Below are 16,973 nucleotides of genomic sequence, written 5' to 3'. Positions count from 1 at the left end.
TGGCTTCAGAATGTTTTTGCCGATGATGTTAATAGCACTCAGGATTTTGAGCAATTCCAAGTAATCTTCATATTGGAATAAGAACTATTTGGCAAGAGGCACATAGAGTACTCATACCTATAAATTTTCACCTTTGTAATGTGATACAATACCCTGATAATAAACAACATATATAAGGTAGTAGTGTTAGTCACCAATGGTCATCGACTCAGAGGAGCCAGAGAACTAATAAGCCAGAGAACTAATAAATAATAAGAACTAATAAGAGGAGCCAGAGAACTAATAAGAACTAATAACTAATAATAAGAGAACTAATAAGAACTAATAATAAACAACATATATAAGGTAGTAGTGTTAGTCACCAATGGTCATCGACTCAGAGGAGCCAGAGAACTAATAAGAAAACGTGGTGGAGGTTTCCTTTTTCCTTGTGCTGAGAAGGCAGTGTGAGCAGGACAGGGTCACCAAATATTCTGGCCTTGTTCATACGACCACTCTGGCCACATGAAGCTTTACTTTATTTTCTATTTTTCGTGAATCTTGTGGGCAAAGAAAACCAGGTGGTGAGTGACTGAGAGAGAACTTATCCTGGAACAGTTTAGGAGGCAGACCAAGGCAGGAATTCCACCAGGGGAACAGCCTGTGAGCAATGCCACAAGAGGAAAAGTGCAAGAAACCTGGCCAATTTTTACTTTTAAATGCTGCTACCTTGTCCTAGACCTAAGATTAACCAAGTTGGATACATTTTGAGCTGAGATTGTTCCTTGAAGCACTAAGCCAGAAATCCAGAACAAGACTGAAACTGGATACAGTGTGTTCACATGTGTGTATGTATGTGTTTTATGAGGGGAGGTGGGAGTCCACCATCTTCGCTGGGCTCCCCAAAGGGTCTGTGATTCCAAAAGAAGTTAAAAAACTGAAGTTAAAATATATTCCTCATCATCTCATAAGAGCAAAGTGGTCTAAGTGTCTCTAGATGCAGTACAGGCTCTTGATCTGAAAAGTGATGCAAATTATAAGAAGAATTTTAAAACGAAGGTTCTAAAAAGCAAATGCTAGAATGCATCAAAATATGAAATGTGAATTTACTTTCAAAGAATAAATCACCAGAGGTCACCACACATTCAAATATGGCTGCCACTTTGAAGAGTAGGAACAATAGGCCAGAGCAGAGAAACTTACTGTAGCATCAAAAAGAAAAAACGGGGAGAAACAGAGAAGAAAAATAGGGAAATATTACAAAAGTTGATGTCAATAGCCTAGAACTTAAAGTTCATCTCTTAAAATAAGAATTAGAAAATGGAGCTTTATTTTGTGATCTTGGAGAAACATTTTCTTTTTTAATTTTTGATCTTGGAGAAGCATTTTTGTCTGTTGGTAGAAGTCAAACCCCTTTGGTTCTATATCTCTTAAGTGGAGCTGGTAATATTTTTCACACTCTTACTTCACATGTTGACTATATAAAATCACTTTGTTTTTATACTTTCACATTACCTTTCCCAAGAGCCTTAAATCACTCCTCCTGTTGAGAGAGGAGATAAAATCTTAGGTCCCGCCATGCGTTTCCAACACTTCATGTATTCATTCATTCAACAAATGTATTGCATGCCTGCACCATCAGAGGTGCTAATGATACCATGCCTTTGAGAAAAGCAAAGTTCTTGACCTAAGAAGCTTATATCCTAGCAGAGGGGAACACAGCAAACCAGCTGATAGTAACAGAGGCTGTGTAGTATCATGGGCAGTGACTGGGAGAGGAAAGGTGAGGCTACCTGCAATAGAGTGGTAGGGGAAGGCACCTCTGTAGATGATATCTCAGCAGTAACTTAAAAGATAACCAGGAGCAGACCCACATGAAGGAGGAACATCACAAGCAGTGGGCGTTGCTGGTGCAAAAGCCCAAAGGCAGGAAAGAGCTTGTCTTGTTCAGAAGCTTGTCTTGAATAGAAAGGAAACTACACAGTGGCCACTGTAGCATGAAGAGAGAGTGAAATTGGATGAAGTCAAAGAAGTAGGCAGAAGTCAGATCATGCAGAACTCTGTGGGCCATTGTAAAGGGTTTCATTTTCTTCAAAATGTAAATGGAGGAAGTTGGAAAGTTTTGACTAGGGAAGTAACATTATGTGGTTCATATTTCTAAAATGATCATTTTGGGTGTTGCTTGGAAGGCTAGAGTATAGTGAGCAAAATATGGAGACCATTTATTTGATTAAATGTTATGAGGGAGTGGGGAATAGAAATGTTCACCTAACAGGTGTAATTTCTTGTCCCAGACCAGCTATCCAATGTTCCACCCCTTTTTTAAACAGCTTTATTAAAATATAATTCATATACCACAAACCCATTTAATGTATATAATTAATGGGTTTTAGCATATTTACAAAGTCATACAACCATCACCACAATCTAACTTAGAACATTTTCATCACCCCAAAAAGAAATTCCATCCCCAGTAAATCCCCAGTCTCCTTACACACAATCCTACCTCAGGAAATCGCTAATCTTATTTCTGTCTTTATAAATTTGCCTGTTGTGGACATTTTCTATAAATGGAATCATACATTATGTAGATTTTGTGACTGGTTACTTTCACTTAGTATAGTGTTTTCAAGGTTCATCCATGTTATAGCAAATAGCAGCACGTCAGTACTTTATTGCTTTTTATTTCCAGATAGTACTCAGTTGTATGGATATACATCTGATGGACGTTTAGGTTGTTTACATTTTTTCAGCTATTATGAATAATGCTGCTTTGAAAATTTGTATACAAGGTTTTGTGGAAGTGTGTTTTCATTTCTATTGTATGTTTTCATTTCTATTTTTCTATCTGTGGAATATTGAACTCATACAATAAGTTGGAAAATGTTCACTCTTATTTTTTGGAAGAATTGATATTCTATTTTACATCTTTGGTAGAAGTCATCAGTGAGACATCTGGGCTTTCTTTGTGTGAAGCTAATATAATCTCTTTACTTGTTATTGGTCTACTCAGATTTCTATTTCCTCTCGACTTTGGTAGCTGATATCTTTCTATGAATTTTTCCATTTCATCAAAGATTATATGCATTTTATTTTATGTGATTTATCTTTAAATCAATTAAGGGAAAAAAAGAGAGTAAATATACTGTCTTTTATAATTATCTACATAATTACCTTTACTGACGCTGTTTGATTTTTTGTGTGTTGACTCCAGTTAATGGCTGGTGTCATTTGTTTTAAGCCTGAAGAATTTCCTTTACTATTCCTTGTAAAATGAATCTGCTAGCAAAAAGTTCTCTCAATTTTTATTCATTTGGGAATTTCTTTATTTCACCTTCATTTTAGAAAGATGGTTCTGTTGGATAAAAGTTGATTGATTGGCAGGGTTTGTTTTTTTCTTCCAGTACTTTAAATATGCTGTCCCACTGCCTTCCAGCCTCCTTTGTTTCTGATAGAAGTCAGCTGTTAATCTTACTGAGAAACTCTTGCTCACGAGTCTTTTTTCCTCTTACTGCTTTCAAGATTTTTCTGTGTGTTTTGCTTTCAATATTTTAACTATGATGTGTGTGTCAGAGTATAGATCTGTTTGCCTTGATTCTTCTTAGAGTTTGTTGACTATCATGGATGTATAAATTAGTATTTTCACCAAATTTTGAAATTTGTTCCTTTGAATGTTTTTCTGCTCCTTTTCTGCCTCCTCTCTTTCTGGTATTCCCATTATGTATATGGTAGGACCTTTAACTATGTACCACATTTCTCTGAGGCTCTGTTAATTTTTATTCATTCCTTTTTCTCTCTGTACTTTATGTTGCATAACTATTGACCTGTTTTCACAGTCACTGATTCTTTCTTCTGCCAGCTCATATCTACTGCTGAGTCCCTTTGTTCCATTTATTGTACTTTTCAACTTCAGAATTTGGTTCTTTTTTATAATTTCTATCTATTATTACTGATATTCTCTATGTGGTGAGACATTGTCATCCTGCCTTTCTTTAATTCTTTAAACATGATTTTCTTTAATTCTTTGAACATATTTATAATAGCTGCTTTATCTCTTTGAATGCTAAGTTCAACATGGGGGCCCTTTCAAAGGCAGTTTCTATTACCTGCTCTTTTTACTGTTTATAGGTTATCCTTTCCTGTTCCTTTGCATAGGTTGTCATATTTTTCTGGAAACTGGATGTTTTAGGTAATATATTGTAGCAATTCTGAATACTGATCCCCAGGGGGCTTGTTATTGTTGCTGCTTACTTGTTTGCTTTTTTATTTGGTTAGTGAATTGGCTTGTCTAGTTCAGTGGAGTATTTTCTTTGACCTTCCCTGCTGTGTAGCCTCTATTGCCATTCCTCAGAGAGTGCAGCCTTGGACATGTGCACAGTTATCCTTACCTCCCCCTACCCCCTTTCCCAGGGATGGTGATCATTTTCATCATGTTTGCTTTGACTGTCTTTTTCCATGCTATCACTGTTAAGCTTCTGGCTGCTCTGCCTGTGTTGGTATCACACTCAGCTCTTGTCCTCCTTAATCACTTGCTGATTGCTCTAATGTTTTCAACGGTATCCTGAGGCATAAATTACAATATTATCCAATTAAAGTTGGGCCATGTATTAGTCTACTCTAGCTTCTATAGTAAAATACTACAGACTTGGTAGCTTGAACAACAGAAATTTATTTTTTCATAGTTCTAGAGGCTAGAAATCCATTATTAAGGTGCTGGAAAATTTGGTTTCTGGTTTTGGTGGTCCTGGCTTGTAGATGGCTGTCTTCTTGCTATGTTCTCACATGGTAGAAAGAGAGAGATCTCTGGTATCCCTTCCTCTTTTATAAAGATAGCAGTTCTGTCTATCAGGACTTCACCCTAATTACCTCATTTAACCTTAATCATCTTAAAGGTCCTGTTTCCAATATAGTCACATGGGAGCTAGGGTTTTAGTATATGAATTGTGGAATGACAAAAACGTTCAGTCCATAAGAGCCTCCTTACAGGGATAGTATTTGAGGCTAATCTTTGTGGCTTGTGCCAACTCCAGGAGGGCTCATTTTACCTGTCTTTCCCTAGCTGTTTCTGTTAAACTTCTAACTGGTCTACCATTTAGCTTGTTGCTCTGATGAAGCAACCAGCCTGCTCTTGATTGCTCAACAGCAAAATCCTCATTGTTTTTGACAGTGCCCTTATGCTTGAAATATCCCATGTTCTGTTCCAAATAAACTTTTAGCTGATGTATCATCAGTCCTCTAAGGGAAAGATGCATAGCTCTCTGTTCTTATAGCCTGATTCTCCCATGGGCAGAACCTCTGCATCACTGCCCCAGAACTGAGAGAAGGAAGAGTGACCCACTTATCCTGGAGTGCCACCTCTGCTCCATAAGTGGGTGGTGAAGAACCTCACCCTGTGTGTGAGCCAGGGCAGGGTGTTCAGGAGCTTGCTGCTCCTGGACCGTGAGCAGGGATTGGGTGAAGGAAGAGGGCCCCAGTCCTCTTGGCCATGTCTGCATTGAATACAGGTTCTATAATATGGAGCTGGGGCCATTAGAGATTCCAGCAGCCCTTTGCTCTAGGGGTGAACTGTAGCCCCAGTTGGAAGCTGGGAGCAAAAATAAATTTCTGTTGTTTAAGCTACCCAGTCTGTAATATTTTACTATAGAAGCTGGGAGAGAGAGATCCCTGTCTTTTGGCCACATCCAACCAGAGTAGAACCTCCATCACAACAAGCTTGGAGGGGAAAGAGGTTAGTGGGGCAGATCATGGCTCAAATGCCACAGACTCTTTTTTTTTTTACTGAGATTTAGTAGATTTTCTTGAATAAATCTCAGTTTGCTGTATGCCCTTAAGACAATTTCCAGAGACTAAACTGTTGGAGTTTTTTTAATATTATTTTTACCAGTAAAATGGTAAAAATGTTTCACTGGGGAAGGAGGTCCATTGAGCTACTTACACCACCATTCCAGAAGTCCTGCCATCCCAAACACACACATACACACACACACACACACACACACACACACACACTTTAAGGCTTCACATTGAAAAGATTCCAGTACTTTGTCCCTACCATCTGGCCCTGCCCTCACATTCCCTGCACTTCTTTAATATACAACTTGGGAAAAAGAAAAGCTTGTTTCCAGTACCAAGAAAACCATATTGAGTATGTAGGTCAACTTTATACAACTATCTCTTTGCTACCATGAGCCCAAGCATAGGGAATCACATCACTGGAAAGAGAATTGGAGGGATTGGTGGGGGAGAGATTACACAATAATACCTACAGGGCCTAATATTACTACTTCCTGTGGTAAAATGTCTCTAAAATTATGTCCAACAATTCCTGTCATCTTATATGCACATGCCAGCAAGAGATGGAATCCACTGTGCCACCCCTTGAATCTCAGACTTGGGACTTGCTTTAACCCATCAAATGTGGTAAAAATGGTGCTGTGCCAGTTCTGGTCTTAGGCTGTCTGACACCTGTCACCTTCCACTGCTGCTCTCTTGCTCCCCTGAACTGCCATATAAAAAAGTCTAAGCTAATCTGATAAAATGAGACACCACACAGAGAGAGAAGCCATGGGAAGGAGAAAGAAGACCAGTCAAAGCTAACACAAAGACCCCAGACAAGTAAGTGAAGCCATCCTTGACCTTCTAGCACATCCCAGACACCAGCAGAATGCAGCCTCACAAGCAAACCTCGATAACTCCACATGGAGCGAGAACTGTGATTAATAAAATGATTGTTGTTGAAGCCACTACATTTTGGGGGTAGTTTCTTGCACAACAATAGATAACTGAAGCACTCTTGTTGTGTAATTAGAGAATACATATTCCTTCTATATAAGTTTCTTAACAGATGATAACAACTTAAATAGAAAGCTGATGATAAGTAGAAAAAAAGAGAAGGAAGGAGAAAAGAGAAGGACCTTCAGGGGACAAAGTTACCTCTGAAATAGAGATAGAACAAAATATATGAGAAAGGAGATTGGGAGAGGTGAGGAAAAGTGAATTAGTGAGGGGATCAAGGTTCATATGAGCTCAGGAGGAAAGAGATTAAGGACCCAGGAGGACACATGGTGAAAGTGTGTGTGCAGGAGAGGGGGAGGGGAGCAAAATTCACAAACAGGAGGCATGGTCCACATCTCAACTCTGCCATAATTAGACATCCAACCTTAAAAATGGCATTTATTCTCTCTGGAATTCACTTTCCTAACTGGTGAAATGAGGGATCAGGATAAATAATCTCATCTAGGTTCAATTGTTTTTTTTTGGAAAGAAAATAAAAATGAGTTTGACAGTTTTTATCATCACCGTATCCTGAAAAGCATACCAGTTCATGAGGTGAATGAGACCCTATAACCATAAACAGTTGGCTTTATTTGCATAACAGAGTGCTAATGGTCTAGTTTCATGAGAAGGGAACTACTGCTATTTTAATAATGTAGAGATGCTCTATTAATAGTGTCCACAGTGTTAACAATTTGTTGTTCAAAATTTCTGCCTGACCTAACGTGAGGCTATGGCGTTTATGTCAATAAATCACATCTAATATTATTTTCTTAGAAAAATAGTTCTTACAGTGTGAGGTAATAGATGTGCTAGACTCTTTGTCATATGTATTTTTAAAGCAAAGTTATAAATATCCTAAGAAAAACTTCTTTTGCAGTTGCTTAAACATTCGATGCTGTCAAACACAATGCCGCTACTCTTTGGAATATTAATTTGTTTTCATGAAACACACAAAAACATTACACATTTTATTAATGGGTAAGTATTCTCTTAAATTCTGCTTCTAACATGAATTTATTTCAGATTCTCATTCATTTATCTATGTATTCTGAGTGTGTTTCTCTTTGCTCCCCACTTGGATTGAATTCCCCAGATGCACCAAAGTCTCATTCTTATTTGTCTCTGTCTTTACCAGGAAATTATCTCCGTCAGGAAAACTTTCCTAATGCTACTTCCTATGTAGGGTTTCCCTAACCCTATTCTAACTCCTTTTTATTTTTTCAGTTCTCAGCCTATCACTTCTGAAAAGCTTTCTCTGACTCCCAAAGTCCAGCAAAGACCTAGGTTCCCTTGAGGTATTCTTACTGTATACCCCCAGAATAACACACATGCTATTTTGTAATTGCCTGTTTCTTATATGCATTCCACATTAGACTCAGGCTTTCAAGAGGACAGAGATATAGGATTAGGAATATTTTAGTCTCCAGTATATATACACATGTTCAATCAATTACTGTTAAATAAGGGGGAAATGAATGAATATATTGCACATGGCACTGTAGGAGATAGTAAAAAGAACTAGAGCTATGTAGAACATTAAGCTCAGCTATATTTATTGTAGGTGTGTATATGTGATAATGATATTATATACTTAAGAAAATAGCAATTAACTTAAGATCAGTGTGACCACAATTTGCACATAGTTGAAAAGCCTTAATTCTTTCTAAATATAATTTAATAAAATTTACTATCTATCTTAAAAGTGTGAATAATTGAGGAAAAGAAAGGGAAACACATCAGACTGTGTATGTCTGTTTTTTAGAAGAAAATCTACAGATGAAAAATATACTAATAAAATATGTCCTTCGTACACTCAGGATATTTAAGGAAGCAAATCAACTATACAGAGTATTGCCTTTTTCAGGATAAGAATTATATAAGTTGGCCAACAGTTTATAAAATTTTACAAAACGCCCCCAAGTTGCAACAGCAAAAGTTTCCAATTCTGAAGCAGTAGGCTCTAGGGACTTAGTGAATACTCAAGACACAGAGAATTGTGAAGCAGCATCAGATGTCTGTTACCTGTCTAGTGTGAAGGCGTACATCTTGGTGGCTTTGTCATTCACAAGATAAGTTCTTTCAAGAAACTCCATGGTGGCCAGGATAGAAGATTTTGGTGTTGGTGGTGGTGATGGTGGTGCTGTTACTGTGACGACGGCTGCTGCTCTTTAACTCACTGTCCAGTTTTGGAAGCAAAACAGCATTACGATTATTCACACACTTTCCAAAGAAAAAATGAAAAGGCTTCTGGGATTACATTAACAAGCCTCCCACGTCAATGTTCTTGATAGATCTGCTAAAACTACGGTCTGTTTGGAATGTTACCTGGCTTCATTCTCTCACCCACAGGAACTACCTTCCTGCAGGTAGGATCACATGACATGTGTGTGTACGCGCGCGCGCGCTTCCCACGCCATCTGATTCCACTGTGCTGTCTAGGAGGCGGAGGAGCTCAAGGGTTACCCGCTAATTGCTGATGTAGGGGTTTGGTCTTCAGACCACACCTGGGCGAGCTCAAACAGCTGCCTTTCTGTACACTAATATTTTTTCCCTCCCTTATTTTTTTTTTTTTTTTGGCAGTGGGTGGGGAGGTCTCTGAACCTAAAAGCATTTCTCCTAGGATTTAGTTCTAAAATGCCCTCTAAGCAGCTGTCAAGATTTACTTCTCTTCTCCTGGACCATTCGGGGGTTTCACTACTGAAGAGAGGACATGGATCATTAGTTACTGAAGTCTCTAATCTGAAACAGTTTCTGGTGCAGCAGCTTTGAAACCCTTTTGACAGACAGGAGAAGGGCAGTCTCGGCTTCTAAATAAATAAGAGCCCTCAAGCACAAAAGAACCAGAATGAGCTGTGTTCTCCCTGGCCAGGGTACCCTCTGCTGAGGACAAAAGACCAGCCCAAGGAACCCCTACCAGGCAAACCCATCACAACTCTTAGAAATGGGCTCTTCTGAGTTGATCCCAAGAGACCTTCAACCCCCAGACTCCTATGAATTTTATTTCATTACAAAGAACTTTCCTTTCCAAATAAGAGAAAGGACTGTAGTCCAAGGACAACAGCCTCGACACACAGCAGGCATTTACATGTGGGCCAAAGAGCATCCAAGACCTATAGAGATGCATGCAGGGGCAGGCGAGTGCAGAGAGGAGAAGAGGGCGTAGACCCTCCACCTCTGAGTCCTCATTTCCTTCTTCATCTGTTGACACTAACTCCCTAGGGAGAGCACTCAGAGTGGTGTAGTCCTGGAGTAGCCCAGTGGCCCAGCATCTTGGAAATCTGCCCGTACTGCTGAGCAGAGATCACCCACAATGACCTAGTAGAATAAATATTGTCTCCTGGAAGGAAAGTGGGGTTCAATGGCAATGGCTGTAGGCAGTGAGGGGAGAAGTCACCTTTGGCTGAGCGTGAGAACACCAGGTCTTCTATCACATCCATCGTGAAGCTGTACCTCTTATCGATTTTAACATTTCAAACTCTCTCCTCTGGAACATAAATTCTTAGGTCTTTTCATATGGGCCTATTGCCTACCTGGTCATTAACTTTGCTCTGACAGATGGAAACTGGAGAAATGGCTCTGGGAGGCCATTTTTCTTTGCAGGAGAAATTCTGGGTCTAGTAAAGTATTTCCTTCTCTTATATTCTTACTCTTAACTTTGCAAAATAATAGGCTGTTCTGTGGAGGCAAAAGTAAGAAACCAGAAAAGAATTACTAATCTATCGTGTGACGTGTTGCTATACTTTACAGCTTGAATCAATTGTGAGTAGTTTCTAGCACATAATAAGAGAAAAAGAATTCGAGTGAATGAGTGTCAAAAAGTGAAGAAACTACGTAAAATCAGGCTGAAATCCATTAAAGATTAGTGCAAAGCAGAGGAGATAAGTATTATTTAAATGCAGGAAAGAGAATATTTGGCTATAGATTTCAACAGGGGAAAAGCAATCTGGAAGTTTGAGGTTCCACACCACAAGTTTGGTCGCTAGCCCATATATAGCTGCACATATGTTTATGATTCTATAACTATGAAGATATATACTATTGATAGTTTGTTAATGTGAATTGTTAGTGAGACGAGGATAGAGTGAGGATATATGAGAAGGGCAGGGTAGGGCTGATATAGACAGGGTAAGGTGGAGATGGGAAAAGAGGAAATGGGAACCCAAGCAAAAAAGGACAAGAAAAAAAATGTATTCTATGATCTCTCCTGTTTATAAGTTGAAGTATATATATGTATAAAATTGCCATTTTTGTAGACCCAATATAGTCTAAAATCAGCAATTTCATATGATTCTACTTAAATATATATACACACATGTATACATACTTATAAAATGTATATGTGTACATGTGTGATACATTTAAAAATAAAAAATTAAGTGTGCATGCTTTAAAACTATAGGGAAATTAGGTACTATTTTCCTCAAAGCTTTGTGAATTTCCAAGTGCTACCTTTGGAGATAACTACTTTACTATAAATCAAAGCTTCTGGTGTAAGAGCAGGGAACAGTGGATTACAACAAATAAAACTTTTATGTTAAAGAAAAGTAAGTTTTGCTACTACAAATTTAAATGTAAAGTTACGATAAGAATTGTAAGCATGTTATGTTATGTAAGATACTCATCTGTTGATTAGCTTATCTTATAAACCCCTTTTTATCTGCACCATCATGTCCTTTCCCCCCAGTATTTTGTCAGCACAATGTTTATGAAAAATTACCCATCCTCCCTGACTAACCTTTGGCCCACTTTGGCATACACAGCCCACCAAGGGCTACTGGCCCAAATCAGACTCCACATGAGTCACAAAATATGTATTCAGAAAGCAATGCAGATCAAAAAAGAAAATCCCCTATCTTGTTGACAAGTCAGTTTTGGTGGGCATTTGCTGCTCATCCCAGTTTCCTAGGCAACCAGCTTCCAAACCGTCCTGAATTACAGGTTGTCCTCTCTGCCCACTCTCCATCACAAGCTTGTAGCAACTGAAGGGGCAACACAATTTATAATAGTTAACTCTGGGAATAAATATTCTGTCAGCCACAAGAACATAACTGACACAACCAAAGATCTCGTTCTGCTCCCCAGTGCTGACTATTGTCGACAACAATTTCTTAATAGGATTTTACAAGTGGTAGCTAATACGTGTGCAAAAATAATTTACACACATGTCTTACACATAGTTTGCTATTTCACTTGAAGAAAGGATGTGTGTATTTATGCAGAACCATTGTAATCATCCCTACACACTAAAGTACTGAGTTCTCAGTATTTGCATTCCCAAAATTTAAACTCATATTTCAGGAATACTTCATCTTGTCATTGTTTGCATATGACTATTCCTTCAAAAGACATTTGAAAATGTGCTTGTTTTAAGTAATAAGTGTGGATTCTCATCCTGTTTGTATCTTTCTTGTTTATGTGTAGAGGCCATGGAGTGAAGTGGTTTAATGTATGGACTTTCAAATGTACAGACAGACTTAGTTTCAGTTTCTGGTTTGGCCATTTTCTTACATATATGACCTTGAACAAGTTGCCTGACCTCTGTTGTTTTCAATTTCTCATCTGTAAAATGGGGACATTAATAGAATCCATCTTACAGACTTCTTGTGAAGAGTAGAAGAGATATTGTGTATAAAAGTTCTCAGCGTAGTATCTGCCATGTAACCAATTTTATCTAGATGTGAGTTGCTATGTACTTGGCCATGTCTAAGTATAATACCTTGGCTGTCCCTGAGAAATTGACCCCAGCCTTAGTAGAGGCTAAGAATTACTCAAGGAATGGAAGTAGAGGTTTCTGAAAACAAGACCTGGGAACTTGAACCCGCCGTCAGCTGTATGACTTTGAGTAGCTGCCTCAAATTCTCAGGGCTCAACTTTCTCAAACAATAGATTTGTGCCTGCCTTATGCTCCCCACTTGGTAGTAGAGTGCCATTCAGAATGTGTCCTCAATAAAGAGGACACAACAGGAGAGAAAATGCAGATTCAATCAGTATAATCACCTACTAAAGATTTTGGACTTACGTATTCCCACACAGACTATAAAGACATTATTTCTAAGTTGGGTAACATTTTCTTAGCAAGGTGGCTTTATGGTTATTACTACAGTATGAGCTTTTCAAAAGTTCCACCTAGGAACTTGTAAACAAAGACACTGGAAATTTAATTGGATTGTATTTTAAAGAACATTATGAAAATTTTATTTTAATCTAAAGTGAACATGTATAAAACAAACCATCTCCTGATATTTCATACTTTACTTGAAAATGGACTGCAAGCCATCTGAGTTTTATTTTCTTCTTGATAAATGGGCACTAACTCTTTTTTTTGCGGGGGGGGGGGGCATTTTTATTTTTAAAGAGATTGAGCTATAGAAATGTTCCAGTGCAAATACAGCTTGTATTTGTTGAGAAAAGAAAGACTTGATAAAATATCGATACTAAAACAATAAAAGAAATATTTTATTAAGGCTGATAGATGCAAATAAATAATATAAAAATAAACAGTGTTTTGGTGGGGAGAAATATTGGGGCTAGGTGGTTAAAATGTTTACGAAGTGTATATTTTATTGATTAGTCTCCATGCCTCATGCTTCCTTTTCCAAATATTCTGCAACTTAAGCTAATTAACCCTTAAATGCACCTTCTGAGCTAGATATAGTTGACTGTGTCTTGCAAACTCCAAAGCAGTTTTCTGCTGACTTCATATTCTCACCACAGTACGTGTCTCTCTTCTTTATTTTATTTACATTGGCAAGCAAGAAAAGGTTCCAAGGACCTAAGCCATGATTTTAAGGCATTGGAATAAGAAAGGCAGACAAAAACACGCTTCCTAATATTCCAGCTCCTTGATCTATAAATGCACAGAGCATCACTGAAAACCAAAGCACTGAATTCCTGAATTTAAAAGAGAGAGGGCTTCCCTGGTGGCGCAGTGGTTGAGAATCTGCCTGCCAATGCAGGGGACACGGGTTCGAGCCCCGGTCTGGGAGGATCCCACATGCTGCGGAGCGGCTGGGCCCGTGAGCCACAACTACTGAGCCTGCGCGTCTGGAGCCTGTGCCCCGCAACAAGAGGGGCCGCGATAGTGAGAGGCCCGCGCACCGCGATGAAGAGTGGCCCCCGCTCGCCGCAACTGGAGAAAGCCCTCGCACAGAAACGAAGACCCAACACAGCCAAAAATAAATATAAAGATAAATAAATAAATGATTACTAAAAAATAAAAATAAAAAAATAAAAATAAAAGAGAGAGAGAGAGCACCCTCTTGTCATTATCTGGAATGCCACCATTTAATTTTCATGAGTACAGTTTCCTGTCCTTTAGTGAAAGTCTTGAGGGGCTGATGATTCATCTTAGGCAAAGGATTTTCACAGCAAGTCCCCAGATGACTGCCAAGAGAGCAAAGGCATAGCTCATCTTCTCCTCCGAATCTCAAAGCCTGGATTTATTTGACTCGAAGCTGACAAGCCTGCCTCTCAGGAGATAGCCCAGGAGATGAGACAAAAGCTGCCTCGAAGCTTTCCTCTGAAAGGCTGGGCCATCACTTTTTATGTCAAAGCCAAAGGGCATCAGAGGACGGCAGCAGGGCTTTCTGCTTGGAAGCACAACCACAAGACATCACAACTAACTCACCTCTTCTTTCGGTATCAGTGAATTTGCACCCAGTGAGTCCACATTTTTAAATGCTGCTAATCCAACTGTAGCAAATTTCACCACCACCGCCAGGGGATGAGTTCTTTGAATTTGCATCCAGTAAGACGAGTGAGGCATCATATTACCTTTTGCACCCCAAGACTCTCAGTCACCCAGATATTGGTCAGTGAGAAAAAGATGGGAATTTCCATTTCCTTCACAGTCAGCTAACTCTGAAAGAGAAGAAAAATGTTTAATTATAACAAGCTAACACATAACACATCATTGAAAATATTATATTTGGCAACAGATTTTTTATGTGCCTAATATTCCCCTTTACCCTTCAGAATCTGAAACTAAGATTTTTCTGAGTCTTCACCAGAATTGTGATACTTCATCATTCACTGAATAAGCATTTCATTTTAAACATTATAAACATTCAGATTAAACTGCTACAAAAATGATACCCAAGACACAGACAATGGCAATCAGTGTCCTCCTATATTTTAAATATTATTTATGCAACAAGAATCAACATGACAAAACAGTATGAACAGTTTTTGATACAAGTTCGCTAGAATGGGATTTGTCATAACCTGCATTTCCTAGTCACAAGTTAGTTTCCGAGAAAGCTGGTAAATAATAAACTCAGATGCCCCTTGGCCATTTTCAGTTGAAAGAAGCAGAAGGAGAAATCCATTCTATGATTAATGTAATGTCCCAATGAGTACTAATTCTCCATCACTTCTTAGAATCATTGTTATTATGGATGTTGCTGTCAGCAGATGGGGGATAGTTCTTTTTTTAATTTATTTTTCATTGACGTAACATTGGTTTAAACATTATATAGTTTTATGTGTACAATATTATATTTTTATTTCTGTATACCCTACAGCATGCTTACCACCAAAAATTTAGTTTCCATTCAGCACCATATAGTTGATTCCCGTTTATCCATTCCGTCCTCCCCTTGCCCCCTTTTCCTTCTGGTAATCAATACTCTGTTCTCTGTATTTACATGTTTGCTTTTGTTTGGTTTGTTCATTTGTTTGTTTGCTTGTTTTTTATATGCCATATAAAGTGAAATCATATAATATTTTTCTTTCTCCATCTGACTTATTTCCCTTATTTCCATCCATGTTGTCACAAATGGCAAGATTTCATCTTTTTATGGCTGAGTAGTATTCCATTGTGTACATGTACCACATCCTTTTTATCCATTCATCCACTGATGAGCACTTAGGTTATTTCCATATCCTAGCTATTGTAAACAATGCTACAGTAAGACCTGAAACCATAAAACTCCTAGAAGAAAGCACAGACAGTACGCTCTTTGACATGTCTTAGCAATATCTTTCTAGCTATGTCTCCTCAGGCAAGGGAAACAAAAGCAAAAATAAACAAATGGGACTATATCAAACTAAAAAACTTTTGCACAGCCTAGGGAACCATCAACAAAACAAAGAGACAACCTACCACATGGAAGAAGATATTTACAAATGATATATCCAATAAAGGGTTACTATCCAAAATATATCAGGAATAGTTCTTTTTAATCTGCTTTATAATACATAGTCATTTCTCCTTTTTAATAAAGACCAGGCCCCCAACTAGATTGAGGTATACTGGTTAGACCTAATATCTGAACACACTGGATTCATTGTCTGTTCAAATATACCCTTTCCACTATTGGCTGGCCAGATTACAGGCCTCAGGCATTCCACTCTAATCCACATGGTCATTTGCTACTAATTCAAACTCTTTGCTCGGAAGATGCAATTATTTAATTTCTACCTAATGGCTTAGACAGCATGGTATACTTCCCCTGTGTTGAACTCTTCTCTGAGGATATTGCTCCTCAGGGCTGGCTTATTTGACACCTGGATCCAGCCTAGCCACCCATTTTTAACTGACGCTGCTGCTGCACTGACCACGCTGTCATGCTGAATGCGCCCAGTTTGTGATTTGGCTGCTGCGAGTTCTAATTCTGTCCTTTTTACAGATTTTCAGTGCGTCAGTGAATACGTTTGCTTCTTTCTGCCCCAATTTCCTAACCAGAAAATGCTGAATGACAGTACTCAGCTACTTCAGAAGACTCTTCTGAGTAAAAATAATCCCCTTCCTCTTTCAGAGATAAAAAAAGCACTTCCGAAGTATTTAATATTGTTGAATACTCACATTAAATATTGAGAAGTCGTTTACGTAAAAAAAATCAAAGAAACATACCTTAAGGTAAATATCACCTACATAAAAATTTTAGCCTATTTTTAATTTAAAAAGTAACATATATCCACAGCAAAATAGCTTTAAAATTTAAGAAGGTAGACATGGACAGTAAGTCCTCCTACCTAAGATCCTAGGCTTAAGATACAGGGACTAAACCATTTTTAAGAATATCCTGAATATCTTCATGGAATTCTTTGTGCATTTATGGGCAGACATACACGAACTTTTTTTTACAGTCCAACTTAATGTGTATTTTAGGAATGACTTATAAGCCTGTCAGCAGTTAATTATTTACGTGTCATTTCTTAATTATTAATAGACTTTCTTTTTTACATCAGTTTTAGGTTCACAGAGAAATTGAGTG

The 16,973-nt window shown here is 38.2% G+C and overlaps 1 protein-coding gene across 1 annotated transcript in view; it reads right to left on the bottom strand.

Moving 5' to 3' along the window:
• Positions 1–16,284, bottom strand: part of SLC30A8 (solute carrier family 30 member 8) — a 45,445-nt gene extending 29,161 nt beyond the window's left edge. The window contains exon 1 of the mRNA XM_082433294.1: positions 8,779–16,284. Coding sequence (XP_082289420.1) covers positions 8,779–8,849 — 71 coding nt within the window. The 5' untranslated portion in view covers positions 8,850–16,284. The remainder of the gene's footprint in view (positions 1–8,778) is intronic.
• Positions 16,285–16,973: the final 689 nt, after the last annotated feature.

This window comes from Balaenoptera physalus, assembly GCF_965194825.1.
Source record: "Balaenoptera physalus genome assembly, chromosome: 17".
In the NCBI taxonomy this organism is placed as follows: domain Eukaryota; kingdom Metazoa; phylum Chordata; class Mammalia; order Artiodactyla; family Balaenopteridae; genus Balaenoptera; species Balaenoptera physalus.
The sequence above is the reverse complement of the archived record's forward strand: the minus strand, read 5'-3'. Positions and strand labels throughout refer to the sequence as shown.